Source organism: Xenopus tropicalis, chromosome 4, assembly GCF_000004195.4.
Source record: "Xenopus tropicalis strain Nigerian chromosome 4, UCB_Xtro_10.0, whole genome shotgun sequence".
Classification (NCBI taxonomy): Eukaryota; Metazoa; Chordata; class Amphibia; order Anura; family Pipidae; genus Xenopus; species Xenopus tropicalis.
In genome coordinates this window covers 120848727-120869713 of record NC_030680.2, presented here as the reverse complement: position 1 = coordinate 120869713, position 20987 = coordinate 120848727, and the positions used below count along the sequence as shown (strand labels likewise).

Below are 20987 nucleotides of genomic sequence, written 5' to 3'. Positions count from 1 at the left end.
AAACTGCTGCCTGATGCTGGAAACACACACAAAAATGATGGATAGCTGAAAAAAACTTGGGTTGAGGAACTCTTAACTCAGATATATAAATAACAATAAAAACATATTTGTGAAATAACTGTATTATTCAAAAGGTTATCTTTAACAACCCTGGTCTTATAAGCGCAGAGAAAGATACTGTAAGCTACTGAATGTTTTTTAGGGAGGAATAGTGCCTTCATCATCATCAATTTATTTCCTAGGATCCCAAGCCCTATTAGTACCTACAAGACTAGGACCTCTTAGGTGTTAGGATGAACCCTCTAGGCTTGCGTATAATCCAAATTTTAGTTAATTTATGTTACAGTTGCTTAATAAAATAGTCTGCTGAACAATGATGGTGCAGTACTGCATAACATACTATAGGACACTGGCTTATCTACTTGATCTATAATGCTAATCCTATTGTTTGCCGCTTATTTAAAACAATGCTTGCAAAATTCCAGCAGTTAGGAAGTTGATGATTAAATAAAAGAACAAATTTTGATTCATCTTAAATGCATACCACAAATATTTAAAATATTGCTTAAAACAAGAAACAGTGTTCTTCGATTGAACAAACGACCCCAAAACGTTTCCTTTTTCCATAATTGATTAAATGACTTTAATGTTTGTAAAGCTAAACAAGCATGTGTCTTAAAAACATCACCAAAACTGTACTTTTTGAGCACCAAGAATGATGTCATACAATTATATGCATACAGGAAGGTGAAGGTGGAGCTGGGAGGCTGACCCTTGTGCCTACTACTATGTTATTCTGTTTATTAATTCTAAAGACAATACAAAAAAGCTTCCAATGACATCTGTCTGGAATTAAAGCTGGTATATACAGAAGGTGCAAAATATACAGCTTCAATGTTATCCCCCTCTTGTAAATAAACCCTGAAATGAACAATATTCTACATATCATAAAACAATTATATGGCAAGTGCACAATACATCAGAAGTCATAGTTGCTGCTATGTGTTTTGCATCCAACATCATATCAGTACAGTGGTATTGAGGGAATGCCAGAAAAGCCAATAATCACTTTATTTTATAGGAAAAGCACTGTCCTTTCTGGATTTCACCTATGTATCTGTATAATCCTTTTCAAGTATAAAAATGAATAACAGAATAACGCAACACAACTATAACAATAGAACCATCTCTATATGGCCACAAGATGGTACTGTGGCATTGGTGTCTATGACAATTGCTTCACGTGAGGCAAGTGGTATTGTCGTCCCCCCCCCAGATATATACTGATTAAGTAAAGCCCTTATAATTTAACATATGTTAAAAGTAAATCTCAGGGATATTCTCTTAATATATAGCATATTTTTGTTTTGAATAGGACTTTTTTTTAGTCTTTTTTGTAAGCACAGGATTCTAGCACAAAACAAACAAGATCAAATGAATAAAATAAACGATAAATATTTTAATACTTTTATGTTATCAGTAGTGTAACACCAAATGTCCCTGAATAAAGCTCTTTGATATTTTCTGTGCAAAATATTCCATGGCTTTACTATCTCTTGTACGCTAAACAGGATTTAATATCACATGTACCATTTATTTCTTTTAGAAAATGACAATGCTGAGCAAGACACATAGATATTTGTGGAAGCATTACAAAAGGCCTTTGTTCTCTGCTTTTTGCGCAATCCAAATCCTGTCCCACTATCACTATCAAGGCAAACTATCTGTGTTGTGGAACTCCCTGCACCCTTACTGCCGGAAGCTAGTGAGCAAAGTAGAGCTGCAATTTTACGACTGTTGGAGAACCAACTGATCTTATTGTTGGTGTAGTGTCACCTGATGACCATATAGTATTTGTGTGTCACACACAACCTGGCACTACTCACGTAGGGACATCACACTAAGCAGGTAATTACTTAATTGGACATTACCTTCATATATCCCACACATTGCTCAAAGTACATTATGTATGATGCTTGCCAATTAAGCCCTATAGAGCTAGTCAAAGATGGCTCTTATTTGCAGCCAAATTCTGTGTAATCAAGGACAGATCATTTTACATTTTCATTTTAATGAATAAATGGGCTGGATATGTATATATTACCTGTACAAATTACAGAATGTCTTGTAATTTTATGTATTCATTAATCCAGTGATATTTTTTACTGTGGAAATCCATATCTGTCATCTTTTGGAAACGTATTTTTGACAATATTTTTGCTAAAGCACGGAAGCAAAATGGCATAGGTGCCATTAGTTTCAGGGTGAAGCCAAAAGGGCTAAATAACATTAATAGTAATAAATGCAGCAATTAATAGCAGCAATTTTACAAAGTACAATTTCTTTTCTTGCCACGAGCCCATTCACTCTCTACTGAATCAAAAATTTTGCAACAAAAATTGTGGAAACCAAACAATGACTAAACTAAAGTATCTTAGAACGCCAAACCTTTATAGAAAATAGCTTTTATATGAAAATGGGTATTCAGAAGACTAGCATATTTATATGTTAAAGGCTTTAGAACTCAGAACAAGAGATCGTGTGAGACTGGTCCAATCCAAGGCTCATAATCGCTTCTGATCCTCGGGGATTCAGACCAAAAGCTTCAGTGTGCTACAACTACTGCTCGATTCTCGCAGAACTTTACAACTGAATTGGGAGTACTTGTGAGTAAGTACTATTTTACCTATTTGGGTCTTAGCAAGTTCTATATATTATATTATAGTCTGCAAATATTAAAGCAAACCTTGTTATATAAAATATATAATGTAACGCATGGCTCCTATTTTTGTAACTCCCACTGGAATGGCTGCTGTCCGGAGGGAGTTAAATATCTACTGTGTTTTTACACCAAAGATGTTCTAAAGAAATTAAGCTATTTGAAACATAATAGCTTCCCTATATATTTGCATTTGTGTTGCATTCGCTGTAGCTCTAACATAGGAAAATCTCATGGGGTCTGGGAGACTAATAAATAAGCTACCGGTATATTCTTTTCTGTATTCTGTTGCTAACCCTCTATAAATACAGAAATACACTTAACTCTCTAGTAGAATCTATATTTAAATTAAACTGCATGTGGAATAAGTTGTTATAATTTACAATATAGAAATTTGTCCAGTGAAAGGGTTTTTATGGCCCAGAGAATACTAAGAATTGAAATGGGCAAAAGTCCTATCATTTTAATGAAAACAGACACACAAAAATAGCATGGTTACAAAAAAAAAAACCTGGAAACCACAAGGAATTGGATTGGCAAAACTGCAATAATTCCAAAAATAACAATCAAAATGATAACAGGCAAGAAAAATCAAGTATTTTTAAACTAACCAAAAATAAATATACTCTCTCCCTCACCCTATGGTAAAAAATAAGAATGTTTTGTAACCCTTTTGCTATCAAAGAGGCCAGTGCCTTTAAAGGAAATAAAAACCACAAAGAGTTCCTAACATCTCAGCCAGGGACATTTGTTTTTGGGGGCCTTCAGTAATCCTGGGTCTGGTAACCTTGTGAGCCAGCATCATAGGCATCTGAGGGAGGCTGCTGATAACCTGCAGAGGGATCTAAGTCTTCATTGCTGGCATAAGGGGGATAAGGAGGCCCTTGGTCTTGGCTTGGGTCCATGTAGTCCTGAGAAAACAGCGCAGAGTCGGAGCCCAGACGGTATCGTTGATAGGCTAGCACAGCTTGTCCCGCCTTTGTGTAACGGATAGGAGAGGGTAAAGTGGGTGAGGATGTGCGGTGAACAAAAGGGACATAGGAGGAGGAGAAGACAGAGACAGACACCCATCACCATGGTTAGTATTTGTTAAATCAGAAAATTAAAAATAAAGAAGTTTCACATATTTCTAATAACTATGAGTGCACCTTTATTTGTTCTCCCTTGGCCTTTATCAGCATTTACTTCCTGAGATAAGTGATGTACTGCAGAAGTGAGATGCACATAAACAAATAAATATTATATAGTGTAAACAGTGGCAATAATTCTTTCTGCCCACAGAGATGTGTGCAGGGCAGCAAGTGAAATTCCAGTCAGACTACACCAATGTTAGCAGACATAACTGTGTGCAAACAATATAAGAAGCAGAGACATATTTTTCTGGAAGGAGTTTACTATGTGATCTGTATTATTTTAAAATGACTTTACAGGCCACACAGAGCAATTTTGTTTGCGGCTGCCCTCAGGTGGAGAACAATCACCCCCTCTGCTTGCTGTCTATGAATAGCAATGACTGTATTGTATGCTCATGTCTGGACGTCTGCCTGTGATCACTCCGTGTGCTTCAGACAGGGTGCTTTCCCTCCTGGAGTATTCAGTGTTTTCTGTCTGAGGGCAACAGCAGACAAATTCCCCTGGTACCATAGTCCATACTAAAGACTGGAGCTCTTTGGAACATGGAAGGTGCAATGTAAAACTTGGCAATATTCACATGTATATGGGAAATATGGCATGTTTTGTTTGCAATCTCATCTTGGCATTAAGGCAGACTTTTTAGACTGCCTCTTCTAAGGCTTTGCCCGAAATGCTAAAATACTGATATGTACATGTCCTGCCAGTGTATTGCTGCAGGATGTAAACCACGCCACATCTGTGGGAGTACAATAAAAAAGGCTTTGGCATCAGCATCACCATACTAGCCCATTAGTGGATAGTATAGTTAAATAACTACAACAGAAACCCTGAAACACTATAATAAAGAAATTATTGGCACATAGAGGCTGAAGCATTGAAGAGCAGTGCACCCCTTCATTTGTTAATCATACATTAAGGGAAGGACTGGGGGGTAGGGGGGAAAAGTCTGTTGTACTCCTCCTGGAAGACAATTTCTTTCAGATGCTGGTGCCTCAGCACTGCTATGAAGGCCTGTGGGAGGGATAAAGTTATAAGAAAATAAGATCCATTTCTTAATTCAAAAATTCTAATTACCCACAGCAGTCAGGCTGAAGGATGTCATGTGCAGTTACCTGGGTAGCTGCTTAAAAAGAGCATTTGTTATGTGACAAGGACCACCTAAACGACATACTGCATACATAACAAATTATACTGGCTTCCCTTATCCCTTATTTAGTGTAGAATAAAAAACACAAATCTACTTACCCAAGTGAAAATGGAGAAGAAGGAAAATGCGATGGCTGCTCTTGCAGCATCTGCTCCTTCATTCATGGGGTTGTCATTTGGGTTGGAAACCTGCCACTGATTGGCTAAGAAACAGAAGCCAACAAACCAAAAGAATGCCCACAGACCTAGAATGGGAGAATAAACAGAAAGATGAGATGAGGCGAGGGGTTCAATTTAAAATCAATTATGTGAATCAGTTACAAAAAGAAAAATGTTAACACATCCCAATCAAAGCAAATACAAGAGGGATAGGAAGCTTAGATGCACACCATGGAACCTTCCAGAGCAAACATGGAAGAGTGGGAGGGTAAAATGAAAAATCAAAGCAGGGTAACATGGACTTAATCTTAGTAATTAAAAAAAGTCAGTCATTGTTAATGAGCCTGTTACAGTAATGTGACATTATTCAGAAAATGAAAGGTATGAGCAGACATATGAGGGGACAACAGTGAACATGGATGGAAATGATGGACAAGGGTAGTTCCGGCTCACCAGACACAGCAATATCCGATATGACAGTTTTTTTACGGTCCTTGACACTGCTTATTTGTGGGAAGTAGACATCTACTGCTAGGTACAGCAGGCAGGTTAGGAATGCAAGCACCCCTACAGTCACCCCATAGGCGCAGGCACTTGAATTTCGGTTGAAGATGCAATGCTCTTCCGCTTCAGTTGAAGCATTTATGTATCCTTCATTAATAATGCAGCCAAATACCACTATGGAGAAGACCTGAAGAAAAAAGAGAATGGATAAAGAATTTACATATAAAACCATAACATTCAGCCGTGTTCTTTGTTTTCATGAATGACTCTCTCATAAAAGCAGCAGCAATGCCAGACACATAGGGGCTGATTTACTAACCCACGAATCCGACCCGAATTGGAAAAGTTCCGACTTGAAAACGAACATTTTGCGACTTTTTCGTATGTTTTGCGATTTTTTCGGATTCTGTACGAATTTTTCGGATCCAATACGATTTTTGCGTAAAAACGCGAGTTTTTCGTATCCATTACGAAAGTTGCGTAAAAAGTTGCGCATTTTGCGTAGCGTTAAAACTTACGCGAAAAGTTGCGCATTTTTCGTAGCGTTAAAACTTAACGCTACGAAAAATGCGCAACTTTTCGCGTAAGTTTTAACGCTACGCAAAATGCGCAACTTTTTACGCAACTTTCGTAATGGATAGGAAAACTCGCGTTTTTACGCAAAAATCGTATTGGATCCGAAAAATTCGTACAGAATCCGAAAAAATCGCAAAACATACGAAAAAATCGCAAAGTACCGATCATTACGAAAAAACGCAATCGGACTCCATTCGACCCGTTCGTGGGTAAGTAAATCAGCCCCATAAATTAGTGTAGGATTGGTGGCCAGCTGCTCATTTTCAGCTATATAGCTTCAGTCCCACTCAGTAGAAAATGGAATTTTAAGGGGTAGATACCCCTTTCCCAAAAAGGTAACCCTAAAACTGTGTGCAATAAAGGAAGTTTCATCCATCATTTGAATAATAAATTGAAGCCTTGCCAAAATCTATGTGAGCCCCTTACTAATAAACATAAAAAAATTAAAACAGTTGGGGAGCAACACAATCATGAAAAAAGCGGTGACCAATAAGGGTTGTGGTTGGTTATTTGGTAGCCCAATGCCAATGGCAGCCTACAGAAAGCTCTCCGTGGCAGTCCACATGGCCCTTATGCCTCCAAAACTTGTCTCCAAGTCAGAAATTTAAAATGGGCACCTGCTTTGGGGCGACTGGGAGCAACAGCAAAAAGAGTTTGGCGAGCTTATAACCCTAACTATAAATTGTTACTGCTAGTAAGTAGGGATGTACCAAATCTACTATTTTGTGATAAGGCCGAACAGTTCAGTGTTAAAATAAAATTGGGTAAAATAGACAGACTGCACAAAATAAAAAACATAGTTAGTTAGGCAAAAATGTAATCTATAAAGGCTGGAGTGGGCAGATATCTAACATAATAGCCAGAACTCCTCCTTTACAGCTCTCTAAGCTGTTAGCAGTCAGTAACCAATCAGTGACTTGAGGGGGCCACATGGGACATAACTGCTCAGTTATTTTGCATTTGAATCTGACCTGCGTGATCACAAACTAACTGAACAGTTATGTTCCATGTGGCCCCCCCTAAAGTCACTGACTAACTAAGAGGTTAGAGAGCTGAAAGCAGGAAGTAGAGTTCTGGCTATTATGTTAGACATCTGCTCACTCCAGCCTTTATAGATATTTATATTTTTTATTTTGCGCAATCTATCTATTTTACCCATGTTCATTTTTACACAGAACTGTTCCTTTAATTGCACCCAATACAATTCAGCTGGTGCTCTGCATACTTGTGTTAATTCCTGCATTCATGGTGAATCTAGCACAATGTAGAGAGTGCCTGTGCCTAAAGCTGAGCTCTGTCCTCTGCATACATACATGGGTGCAACTCCTTCATTCAGGAAGCACAAAGAGATGTGCCTTTATGTATCAGGTACCACACAGGGGTATTTCACCTTTTGTTGTTATGGGCATCACCAGCCTTACACACGCATGGTCCGCTCTGACAGTGTGTTGGTGTTAGTGCCAACACCAGTGATGACATTAAATAAAGCACTTTAGGCAATATAATATGCCCCCTACAAAAATGTATGAGGTTTAAAGAATTCCCCCTTCATGTTATGTGACTTGTACAGGTAAGGATCCCTTATATGGAAACCCGATATCCAGAAAGCTCCGAATTATGGAAAGCCTGTCACCCATAGACTCCATTTTAATCAAATAATTCATATTTTTAAAATTGATTTCCTTTTTCTCTGTAAAAATAAAACCGTGCTTTGTATTTGATCCCAATTAAGATATAATGAATCCTTACTGGATGCAAAATAATCCTAATGGGTTTAATTCATGTTTTATTTATTTTTAGTAGACTTAAGGTATGAAGATCCAAATTACAGAATAACCCCTTATCCGGAATACCCTTGGTCCCAAGCATTCTGGATAACGGGTCCTATACCTGTATAAAAAAGCACTAACCCTTTGATCTCATGCTTTTTTTTATGCAACCACAAAATTATAGCAATGTGGGTCACTTGCATCTGCTACTTGCAGTTATCTGTTACTTGCACACCAAGCCCACAGTGCTAAGACCCCCACCAAAGCTAATGCTGTCTTATTTAGATTTCACATTACAGCTGCTATACATGATTCTTTTTTAGTTCATGCTTAAAAATAATTTGTAAATATTATAAATAAAATTAGCCCGAAAACAGAAATCTCTAATACACACCAATTACAACTGCATCCTAAATATAGAACAAGCCACTGAAAGCTATTCTTTTTTACTCCAGTAAAAAGTTTTTTAGGAGTCAGCAGCTTATCTACCCTTGTATGGGGCCCTCCGGCAGGCCTATCTGGCTGGAAATTGGCCAGATATTGATCAGGCAGGTTTGATTTTCCCGTTGGATGGAGTACTGGATCTGCACATTGATGTGTCCCTCTATATGACAGCCTGCATAGCAGCGACTATGATCCTCAAGGTGGGCATATTGGGGAAAGATCCACTCATTTGTGACCTTGACAAACGAGGGGTTCTATCAATGTATGGCAACCTATAAATAAGCAGAAACCAAAGACCAACAGCCCTTAGTTGAATCAGATTTTTCAGTATGTTTCTGTGTAAAAAACTAAGAGCAACATCCTACTAATTACAACTGTGTGCCAAGATCTGTCCAAAGTGCATTTCTGCATATAATCTTGCAGCAAACCCTTATCTGTTCCCCAATACAAATGCTAAATACATACCCATAACATGGGTACAGAGTCCTCTGTTTAACACCCTAGTATTTTGGATCCCACAGGCTTCCCCAGCTTGCGTGTAATGAATAACAACACTGTATAAAGTATGTTTCTAAGGTGCAACTCTTTTAGCTACATTCTATGAATGCAAAGTGTTGCTGGGCTCAACCAACACCTCCTCACTCCTCCCTAGTAGCACTTATCCTAGAGGCAAGCTGACAATTCTTGCTCCTTTAAATTATAACCCTAGATCTGCTTTTTGAGATATAAAATAAACTGAACCCCACATTTTGTGATCCAAAGGAGTAACTGATCAATTGTGTCCCTTTATTAAGTTAGAAAAAATGGGGTTTATTAAAGGAACAGTAACATCAAAAAAATAAAGTGTTTTAAAGTAATTAAAATATAATGTGCTGCTGCTCTACAAAAAAACTGGTGTTTTTGCTTCAGAAAAGCTACTATATAAATAAGCTGCTGTGTAGCCATGGGGGCAGCCATTCAAGCTGGAAAAATGGAGAAAAGGCACAGGTTACATAGCAGATAACTAGTAGATAAGCCCCATATAATGGGGGTTTATCTGTCATCTGCTAAGTAACCTGTGCCTTTACTCCTTTGAATGGCTGCCCCCATGGCTACACAGCAGCCTACTTATATAAACTATAGTAGTCTTTCTGAGGCAAACACACCAGTTGTACCAGTGCAGGGCAACAGTACATTATATTGTTATTACTTTTATATACTTTCATTTTTTGGTGTTACTGTTCCTTTAAATTATTTCTGTCCATTACTGTTCAGGCAACACAGATGTGGGTAAGATATGAAACTTAACTTCCTTCTTGTTGAATGAAAGAGTCCCTGTTGTAAGTTTTTTTTCTACTCATTTGATATTTATAAAATAAGATTGCTATTGAACCAATATCAGCCTACAAAATAGCTTTACACAAATGCAAAAAATAAAAAAACAGCTACCCTGTACACTGTAAGATACACAATAAAATGTAAATTTAAACTCTTACCATAAAAATGTACTGTATTTGGCTTTCTTATTGGGCTTAATCCAGAAGTAAATACACTTTATTGATAAAAGTTTAGTTTAGAGTTCTTGTTTCATACACTGTTATGGAATTTAATCATTATCTGTTTGGAATCTGTTCTCTGGAAACCTGTTATCCAGAAAGCTCCAAATTATGGGAAGGCCATCTCCCATAGAGTCCATTTTAATCAAATAACCGAAATGTATTTATTTGATTTACTCCCTTTTTCTCTTTAATAATAAAACAGGACCTTGTTCTTGATACCAACCTTTTAGAGGCAAAACAATCCCACTGGGCTTATTTAATGTTTACATTATTTTTTTAGTAGAATAATGTTATGGAGATCCAAATTTCCCAATAATATTTTTATAAATAGGAAGTGCTCGGTGGGCAAGCACGTGGAGCGTGTTTTGGCACAGAAAAGCCAGAGTATGGATTTTCATGCTGAAATCTTCTCCGCCCGGGCCGACACAGCGGCTCTGGGTGCAGGCACATCAGAAAACAGTTAGGAACAGATTCTGTATAGGTTCGAATTCTCCACACAAACCATGAGTTCTTATCCCAAGATTGATTGAGAGCGTTAAAGGAATGTCTCTTTAAGATGTGAGTTCAGCTACATTCTTTAGGACCTCCTGAGTGTCACAAGGCACTGCTCACATTGCCGGCTCTAATTGAGTTGAGAAGAAACTGCATTACTCTAGCATGTGACCTGCAGGAAATGTAACGCAGATGCCTCTCCCAGATAAAACTGATATAGTGTTTTGTTCGTGTATGGATGGGCTCAGTTTTTTGACGGCAGGAGAGATATAACTGTAGTTTAAATAGATATTATTGCCCTATAGCATATTCCAGATGACTACAATGAGGGGTCTGTCATCTTAATAATACCTCCTAGCTGCTAGGGAAATTAGGCAACCACATAGCAGTTGAAAAACAAGTTGCATAACAACAAGAAAATAAATGCAAACCTGTGCCTACGTCATACTCTAATTTAAAGGGGAACATCCGATTCATATAAGCAATGTACCAAGGAGGGTCTTAGCACATCCTGCTTGATTTCCTTGTGACAGCATAAAGTAAGCACATAACAAATTATCAGCAAACATCAGTAATAGTGTATCAACCAAATACAAACAAAATTACAGCACAGAGGCATCGCCCAATGCTTTACATTTAGGAAAATGACATAAAAAGTAAGGCTGACAACTTGAAATGAGCATTACACTTCAACAGAAGATCTCACAGAGTTCAGTTTAAACAGAACAGCATGAGATTTCCATATCCATCTCGCTGGCACCCTGATTCTCTTGGCCTGAGGATATCAGTGATCCTAAGTGACCAAATGTGTACAAGGCAGGCAGCTTAAAGGCTGAATAGAAGGGACTTTGGCCCATATTTTCAGGGCATTCACCACACATGGTACAATTACCAGGGCTGTGGAGTCGGTAGATAAATTATCCGACTCCTCAGTTTCTGATACTTCCGACTCCTCTGTTTTTAATATGCTAATGTATTTTATACATCGGGGAAGGGGCACTTAAAACACAACTGAACTGATAATAAACTGATAGACAATTTTATCTATACTCCTACTCCTAATGATTTCCCTAGAATCCCATAGTCATGTTTAAAGTTTAAGCTAACATTACAGCTGAATTACAGCAGTTTTTCAAATCTTTTAAAGCTTCAGTCTTAAACTATTGACTATCCATTCCCTTCATGTATACAAGTATTTCTAGTCCTGCAAATTTTTTTTACTTAATTAGTTATCAGTGAGAGTTAGGCTAGGTTCCCAGTGGGCATTGTGTTCCCTGTAACAGAGGAACACGACGCAGTGGAGCTGCCGCACCGTAACTGTGCGTTACATCCCATTTAGTGAAGCATACAGTCAATGAAAAGCATGCTTCATGGTCACTCAACGCGTTCGTTTATGCACTGTGTGCATTGGGCTTTATTCTTATAGCAAGAAGTAATTAATTATGACTGTTTGTGAATTGGGACATTTAAACTTGCTTTATTTTTTTTTATTTATTCCCATTTAAATTAATTTAGTAGGAGTCGGAGTCGGTTCATTTTTTTTTTTTCAATTGCCTCCGACTCCTCGACTCCGACTCCACAGCCCTGACAATTACAGCATATTATTATTAAAAATTGCTGGCTTACTGTCTTGTTGACATTTGTGACATGCACCTTTAAGGTGGCCATACACAAGGTTGCCAAGCGAGCGGATCTTTCACCGATGTGCTCACCTTGAGGTCAGCAGCTTTTATCAGTCTATTGTATGGTCACTTTAAAGGGGAACTGTTGCAAAAATAAAAAATCAATATAAGCTTCATCTGACAACCAAGTTAATCTTCACTGTTTCTCTCTCATCATCTGTCTCTTCATGCAGCAGGTGTAGCCAGATTTAGATTAATAGTTAGGTCTAATATATCTTTTTGTGGGGGCACCCTTTTGACTAGAAGAGGTATAAGAGCTCACTCTTTCAAAATAACTGGCTTTGCCAGTCCTGTTTCTCTATATGCAGGATTTCTGTCAAAGTCAATTATTGTGTTTGTGCTGGACTCAGTTATTTGACTCTGCTAGGAAAGGGAGCCCCCTCTAAAAGATGTATTAGACATACCAGTCAATCAAAATCCTACCCAAAGTTCTGCATGAAGACAGGTTGCTGATAGGTGGATAGTGAAGAGTAACTTGATTATTTTAGCTATGGTGCAGAATTTTATTTTCAAAGTATCATATTTCCAAGAGACAAAGCTTATGTTGCATTTTAATTGTTGCAATAGTTCCCCTTGTAGTCTTATTGTAAGTGAATAAATGAGGCACTGCAAAAAAAATAAAATACAAACTTTACATGACAACCAGGGCAGAGACAGAGGTAATGAATAAGGCATGTTAAATGGGATGTCTACAGACCTGAGAACTGGTAAAACATGCACAGTGGCACTGTCCTGAACTAAAAAAATAACTTACTGCCACTACGGTTGGGGTATGCTGAGTTTTGTAATTAGTTAATTCTATCTGTGTTAATACATTATATTGGTAAGACCTTTGCTGAAAGTAGACATGCACTTTAACAAAGTCCAGGAAGCAGAAATACTATAGAACCGGGAAAAGGGAAGCGACAGAGGAAATGGGAGAAAGCAAAGAATGTGAATTCTGAATTAAAGAAGAGGGAGAAAACAGTGACAGGAGAGCAAATATAAATGGTGAAAAGAAATCTGAAAATATAAAGAGCAATGAAGAGCTCAACTGGGTTAGCATATCAATATGTACTAAACACACACACACACACAAATCCAAGTAATATTAAGGCTTAAATAAAAATGTTTTTTTCATTTTAGAAATCAATCCTACAACAAAGTGGACATATGACCCACATATAGTTTGTGCTCTCCCTTTTCAGCCACCCAGTCCAGGATGAGGGCAAGTAGCACAGAATGTATATTTGCAGATACAAAAAGAGACCAAATGCCGAGGTTCTGTGTTATGAATATGGGTGCACACACGGGGAGATTAGTTGTTGCGCGGTCGCGTATGCCATCCCACTGGCGATTTACATTCTAGCCTCAGTGACTAATCTCCCCATGTGTCATTGCTCTTAGTGTGCAGCCTTTTACAGTGAGCCTTGCCAAGATGTCAGCAGTGATATCCCTGAGGGCTTATCCTCAGATGCCTATATGTATATATACACACCTGTGCACTTGTGGTGATTTGCTTGCTCTTGGTTATGAGGCGCAACCTCACCATAACCCATTAAGTAAACGTCTATGTGCTACTGTAAATGTGTTTCTACTTGTCTGCCGATATCCCTGTTACTTGCCAACAGCCAAGCCTTAACCTGAGGGTATACAGATTCATCAAGGCATTAATTTGAAGTACAGACAAAAATAACAATCTATATATGTAAAAGCGGGCCGCCATCAGAAACTTTGGGGCCCCGCTGTAGCAACATTCTGGCCACATCCCCTGTGTTTGCAACATAAATAGCTGATGTTACTCTATAATAAGCAGTTCATATAAAGAGTTCTGTTCATTAATGTGCTATTAATGGTCAATTCATTGGGGGGATCAGTGTAGTTTGCCCTAAGTTTAACCCCTTCCCATCTACCTGCCCCTGGGAATCCATATTGGTATGGGGTGCCACCCCCCACAATTACTGAGCACTGGGAGGAAACAGGAGAGGCCTGGGTGTGCATGTGAAGAAATTCTTTATTATGGGCCCAATATCTAGTCAGTAGTAGTTCACAAAATTAATAAAAATAATGAATGTTTTAATAAGTCAGTATTTGAATTGGGGGTCAAAGGAGTTTATACATAAGGTACAAAGTTTCTTTGAAAAGTTTTTGCATAAGTTATGTAAATTGTGTAAGCGTAGGGGCCCATTGATGTTGCTGTGGGGCCGAATAACCAGTCATTCCCCTGCTGGAAAGTTCATGTAAAAGACACTGATATAATTCAGTAAATGGATCCCAATATAAATAGCCGATGTTACTCTATAAACAGCAGTTAATATAAATAGTTAAAATGAATAATTAATTTGCTAATAAGTCCAGTCAGTTCATTGGGGCAGTGGAGTTTGTCCCTGCAAAGCTTCTCTGCATTGTCTTTTGCTTCATACGCAACTTCTTGTTCAAGTTTCTAGGCAAGTTACGTCGTTTTCTAAGCAGTTTTTGCGAAAGTTAAATAAATTGCATAAGTTTTGCCGTAACTTTATGCATAAATTACTCAATTTGCATAACTTTCAATATGCAACCGGGCCCCCTTACAGGAGAAGATGTCACAGGGCCTGGCACAGCTGTACCCCCTCCCCTTTTTCCTGATAGCGGCCCTGTGTTAAAGCACAAATTACTTTATTATCCAACCATCCAGAGGCAAACTGATATAAAATAAAGGTATGTGAAGCATACACAACTGAGAATTCACCTAGGCTGCAGCCTTTCATCTCTGAAATATGGCCCTTTCCTGAACAGACTGCCAAGCAGGCTGACACCATACCTGGACAGAATACAAATGACCAGATGCCACTGGAGACCCGTTACTTGGGCCATGTGCTGCCTGAGTGATTTGAGTCTGCCCAGCCCCGTGTTCATCTGGCTTAGCTAGCTTTGCTATCATTCTTTGAAAATTAATTGACAGAACTGACTACTAAAGTCAAAAATGTCAAGGTTAAGCATATATCTGACAAAGGGGCCTTAGAGCTCTGAAAGCTTGCAATGTATTATTATTGTTAGCCAATATAGGTATCATTTCTACAATACTTTTGTATGTGTGTTTTTTATTTATTATTAAAGTTAAACTTAATAACTACTATAAATTGTATTATTTATTATTACCTCTTCATTCTTTCTTTGGCCAAACCATGCATCTGACTGATCTGTTGTAAAAGAATTGTTAGTTGTAAGGAATAGCTAAGTGCAACTAAGCCCTAGGATAATGGTCTATGATGTCAGTATAACAAGAGGCCATGTGTAATGATTTCCAGGAAGAACATCCCATATAGACATGGATATGCCAACCAGAACCAATCAGGGCCAGCTCACCGGAGCCTCCTCAAAAGGCACAGCACCCACACAAGCACACCACCATAACTGGAGATCAGAGCACACACAGTGTCACCTGGGGGTGGTGAATATATACCCCAGCAGTCCTGAAGGTATACTAGAGAGAACACTGGGAATACAGGGCTGTTTTACCTGGGAACTGGTAAACAACCTGTGCCATAACAATAGAGACAGACAGACTTCTGTTGGGACACACTCCTCCTCTTTTGGGGAGGACTTCCTGTCCCTAAATATCTGTGGTTGCAGCATTTTGTACCACAAATAGCATTACATAAGTCTAAAGACATTATAATAATTATAATATTACATTTAGTAAAAGGAAAGCTTTGTCAAGAGACAGGAACTACACAATTTCTTGCAAGACCATTAACAATCAAAGGCATATTTGTTATTGAAGGAATTTTCAAAAGATATCTCGTCACTACTGGAAAAGATGAAGATGTTTGTTCATAGAACACAAGGCTGTTGGGCCTATTACAGTGCCATACCAGTGAGACTGAGGCCTGGCAAGAAGGCCAGATGGACGCTGCTCTTCTCTAGTGCGCTAATCCCTCCTTCTCATTACCCTTTGTCTTAATCTCTATCCTGCTCTTGAGCCGACATCGCTATGCCTAACAGCCTGACCTCTAAGAGTCAGAAGATCAACAGAAAAGCACAATTAAAATGACAAGAAGCCTGACGTTCCAAGCGTTGGTGCACATGGAAATATGTTCATTAATGAGAAGCGGCAGTGACTCACACGACCAGTGAATACTTTTCTGTGAATATGCACAGTTATGGATACGTGTAGGAATTACTGGGCTGGTAGGCTAAACTACATGGACCTGCTTTCTTATAAAACAGCAGTGTATTAATAAGCTTAACAGGGAAAATGATCATGCAGCACCAATATAAAAATGTTAGCATACGAATATACTAATTGAGCCATTTATATCCTAATAAAGTTTCAAAAATATGCATTAATGTATATGGAAAAGAGAAAAAGTACTTGCCAACATTCCTCTGAAAGGGAAAATTTAGCACATCTCTGCATTTTCATAGGGCACCCTCCTAAACCTCTTAACTGCCAATGGTTTCAACAGGCCCAAGCAAGCAAGTCCAATTCATCATTTGCTGTCATGGGTTTGGATGGAGTGCACATATTAAAGAGCTGCCATCACTATATAACATTTGTCTAACATATAAAGGTTAGAACTACTTGACAGATGTCCCTGTGTATATGTGTTCATTGTCAGATCATTTTATACTAGAGATGGCAACAAGCTGGATATACAAAATGTTTGGTGACAATCTTTTGCCCAGTTTGGCTACCCAGGTGCTTAGCCCCCAGGTCAACAAAGAGATCATAATAGGGGCCTATGTAGAAAACCTGGTAGAAAAGAACCTCATTTCCAGCCCAAAGAGATCTTTGATTTTTGAAAATGTCCAGTAGATATATGGAAAATACTCAACCATATATTGGTAGGGCAGGCTACTATTTTGGCTGAATAAACCGGACAAGTTAAACGACCCATTTAAGAGCAGATGGCCATACACTGTCCAACCCGGTCTGCTGGCCCCAAGGACAAACATGTCTGACTAAACACCTGGATGGCCACATTCTATCGTTCCAGAATGGAAGTGCAGGAAGTGAAAAGAAGCCATAGTAGCCCCTTTGCTTTCGTACCACCCTGTCGAAAATTTTAGTTTCAACAGTTTGAATGTGATCCAACAGGAATACAGAATGTTCTGTTGAAACGGACAACATGCCCAGACAGTGGCCACCAAGTTTGAATTTCAACAACTAAATCTGAGTATGTATGGCAGCTTGAAAGTGGGGGAATTTTCTACCCTCACATACAGAACAGAGATCCTGAAATGAAAGTAAAATAAGATGCTGCTTCTTTGGGTACAAGGTAGCCTGTCTTACCAAGTACTGCATTTAAAGGGACAGTGCACACCCCTGTTCAGTCTACTGGTTTAATTATGAAATATCTATGGTTTCTGTTATTTCTGGCACTAAACAAGAATATGAACCCAGTTTCATTTGAGCAGAAAACCTCTAAAACAGCGAATTATGTAATTTCATGTAATTAGTAAAAGCCACGATTTTTAGCGCTAAAAACCAAGATTGGTGAAAATGAAACAAAATACGAATGTTAGTAAATGGGCTCTTTAGCATGCCTAGGACCTAACAATACACCTTAACACAGTAGGGCAGGAAATTATTATTACTATTAACACATATTTATAAAATGCCAATATATTCTGCAAGGCTTTACAATAGACTGGCACATAAATAGAACATACAGATTATATAGAAATATTGGTATATTAATACAAAAGTATTGGTTAATATTTTAAATAATGTAATGGTATAATAGTATAATGGTATATTATAATACAAAAGTATTGGTTAATATTTTAAATAATGTGCCTGTCTATTGTACAGCCATGCAGAATATGTTGCTGTTTTATAAGTATGTGTTAATAGTAATAATAATTTCCTGCTTGTTTGAGATTACAATCTAATAGACAATGTACAGTATAATCATCTCCATTCTATATAAATAAAGTGTGTGTTTCCTTTTGCACAGCTGGAGCAGAAATGGTGAAAATAAATTCTGACTGTGTTTAAAGTGTGAATTCAACATTTTACTGTCTATGGACCCTCTTGCATGCACACACACTGGGGCCCATGTTATTAACAGCCAAATAACCTGCCTGTGTGTTTTTGGAGCGCTGAAGGAAAGTGAATTACCAGCAGCAAGCCCAGGTGGAACAGTGCCCTGGCTGGAATCAAACCTAGCACCCCAGAGCTGCCAGAGCAGGAATGCCACCGCTGTGCTGCCCTACACACATTACAAGAACATTTGCTTTATTTTGATCTTAACAGTAAGGTGAAAGCAAATGTATATGTGTCCTGCGAGAAGGCTGAAAACAACATTATTCCAGTAAAAGAGCATTGGCATTCAGCTGGCAGACAGTGAGCCCACAAAAGGTCACATCAAATACTCCCTGTAAGTCTGTATAATGATATTCCTGGGGTGGGGGGCCCACACAGTCCATTGACACAATGGCAACAATACACTGGCTGGCTATAATTGCGGATCTTGAGGCTAGAAGGAATTCAGCATATAATCCCTTGTATGAAGGGCTGATCTAACCTTGGTAAATGTCATATGATGTTGCTCAGCTGTAACACACACCAGCAGTGGGTAGGAGGCACTGTGACCGGTACTTATTCATGATGATCAGGGATGCTAACACCCATGCAAGGGCCAATCATCACTGCTTGATCTGTTGTTCAATTACAACTCCCATATCCCCTTCCCTCAGCTTCCAGCTGTCATGGCTGTTGGGCTGCAAGGGGAACATCACAGATCCAGACTCACTATACTGCACCATAACACCAATGACATCTCCCCCCACCCCCCACACACACAGGGCTGTGAGCTGTAGTTTCCTCAGTGATTCATTAAATATATATGAATGGCTCTTACATACAAAGTTTACCAAGTGCTTCCCACATAATAGGGATGAGATGTAGGAATATAAGGCTTTTGTATGGCAGTGAGGGCAGCAGCAAAGTGGCACACAGCAGAATGGGGTGGGCAAATGGCAGGTGGGTACAAGTTCCAACACAACAAGACTTACCCAGGAGACCATTCTAAGGACTGTATGGGGCTGCCTGACGAATGTCTGGGGGTCAAAGGCTCCTCCAGCTTTGCCAGCTCCATAGGCGCCTCCTTCCATGCTGCTGGCCACCAGGAACGTGTGGAGCCGGAGAGATACCGCAAGTCTCCTTGGCAAGGAGCGGGAGATTACGGTTGGTTGCAAACGGCTCGGTAAAATCCGTTAACCGAGCGCAACGGGAGGGAGAAATGTGACAGTGACAGGAGTGTATCCCACACAGGCTGTGGGGAATGGACACGGGATATAAACGCCTCAGCTGGTGCAGACGGTCTGATAAGCGAACGCAGGCAAAGCCCTTCCTCAGTGTCAGTGCGGCAGCTCCAGGCTACTGCTGTGTCTATAGGCAACCTCAGCGCATGAGCATGCAACCCGCTCCTTCCCAGCTGACTCCTCTGCTAAACCATGTGACAGCCCCCCCCCAGGCGCCGGCCATCTTGAACTAGGACCGCGGCTTATCACTATGGTAACAGAGGAGAGAGGAAAAAGATGGCGGGGAGGCTCGCAGGTAGCTTTTCTGCTGTAGTTATTGATGTGTAGAGTTTGGTTAGAAGTATGTAAATAAGAATTATAAATGTTACATTTAAATATATATATATATACATATATATATATATATCCTTGAGAAAGGTCCTAGTGAGGACTGAAACGTCTTTTTTTTTTACAATATGTCTTCAATAAATTTTTGACAAATTTTAAGGGTGTGCCGGCCGCAGAATATTTATTGCTATATTTATTGCATGTGGGCAATTACTGCCCACATGCCTTGAGGAAGAGCCCGGCCGGGCTCGAAACGTCGCATTTTGTGTACAGTATGAATTTGATCTTTTAATATACCTTTTGCACTTTAAAGTGTGTGCTGTCCATTCTTGAACTTATTGTATATATATATATATATATATATATATATATATATATATATATATATATATATATATATATAGGATTTTATTTTCCATTAAATTGTAACATGTATAATCACATAATATGTGAGTGATTGGCTGCTGAGTGATTTATATCTAGCAACTTGTGACAGTATAAACGTTCCTCCTTGTACATTCTCTGACCTTTGTGCATTGAAAAGAATTTTAAAAATTCAAATTAGTAAAAAAAACCCTTACCAGTCTACATATTAAGTAAATCTATCATAAATTATTCATTTTTTGCAAGAAAATGCTCCTTGCAAGTGTTATGTCGCCTACACGGGGAGGGAGGTGTTTCTGGGTTCATACACGACCATAATGTGTAAACTAAGCACGCAGATCAAGCTGTCAACATGGCCCCCAATGCTATGACACATGCAGCCTGAAATACATAGTTTTTTGTTATTAAAAGAATAGGCTAAAAGTATGGGCAACACATTATTTATTGAACTAATGTGGCATAAGGGAGTTTGCTGCCCCTTTAAAATGAGATTTACGATATAAAAAACTTGAAAAAGCAATCTAGGCTCCAAGAGCATGGAGCATTTGCTCCGATTCTTTCTGCCTGTCTGTCAGACAGACATTGCCCTGTAACTGCATTGACAACCACAGCTTCCACCTGTGAGCAGCTACACAGAGTGGAGACTGGCCCAAATACACAAGAGCAAAGAAAAAAGAAAGCATGAAAGCATATTAAGCCAGCAATACATGTTTAGATATACCGTATATACTCGAGTATAAGCCGAGTTTTTCAGCCCCAAAAAAGGGCTGAAAAATTCAAACTCGGCTTATACTCGAGCCAAAATAGAGATCTTACCGCCTCCCCTGCCAGTGCCAGACCCGCCAGAGCCCCCAGAGCTGCCGCCGCAGACCCGCCGCCAGAC

General features: G+C 39.0%; 1 protein-coding gene across 2 annotated transcripts; it reads right to left on the bottom strand.

Moving 5' to 3' along the window:
- Positions 1 to 618: 618 nt before the first annotated feature.
- syngr1 (synaptogyrin 1) lies at positions 619 to 19588 on the bottom strand. Of its 2 annotated transcripts, none has more exons than XM_012961070.3 (4): positions 19145 to 19588; positions 5612 to 5849; positions 5099 to 5244; positions 619 to 4864 (listed from the first exon to the last, which is right to left on the bottom strand). In XM_012961070.3, the coding sequence occupies exons 1-4, from the start codon at positions 19241 to 19243 to the stop codon at positions 4766 to 4768; spliced, it is 582 nt and encodes a 193-aa protein (XP_012816524.1). In that variant the 5' UTR covers positions 19244 to 19588; the 3' UTR covers positions 619 to 4765. The 2 variants fall into 2 exon arrangements, with proteins under 2 accessions (XP_012816524.1, NP_001016195.1); NM_001016195.2 differs by having other exon boundaries at positions 3168 to 3696; positions 19145 to 19529.
- Positions 19589 to 20987: the final 1399 nt, after the last annotated feature.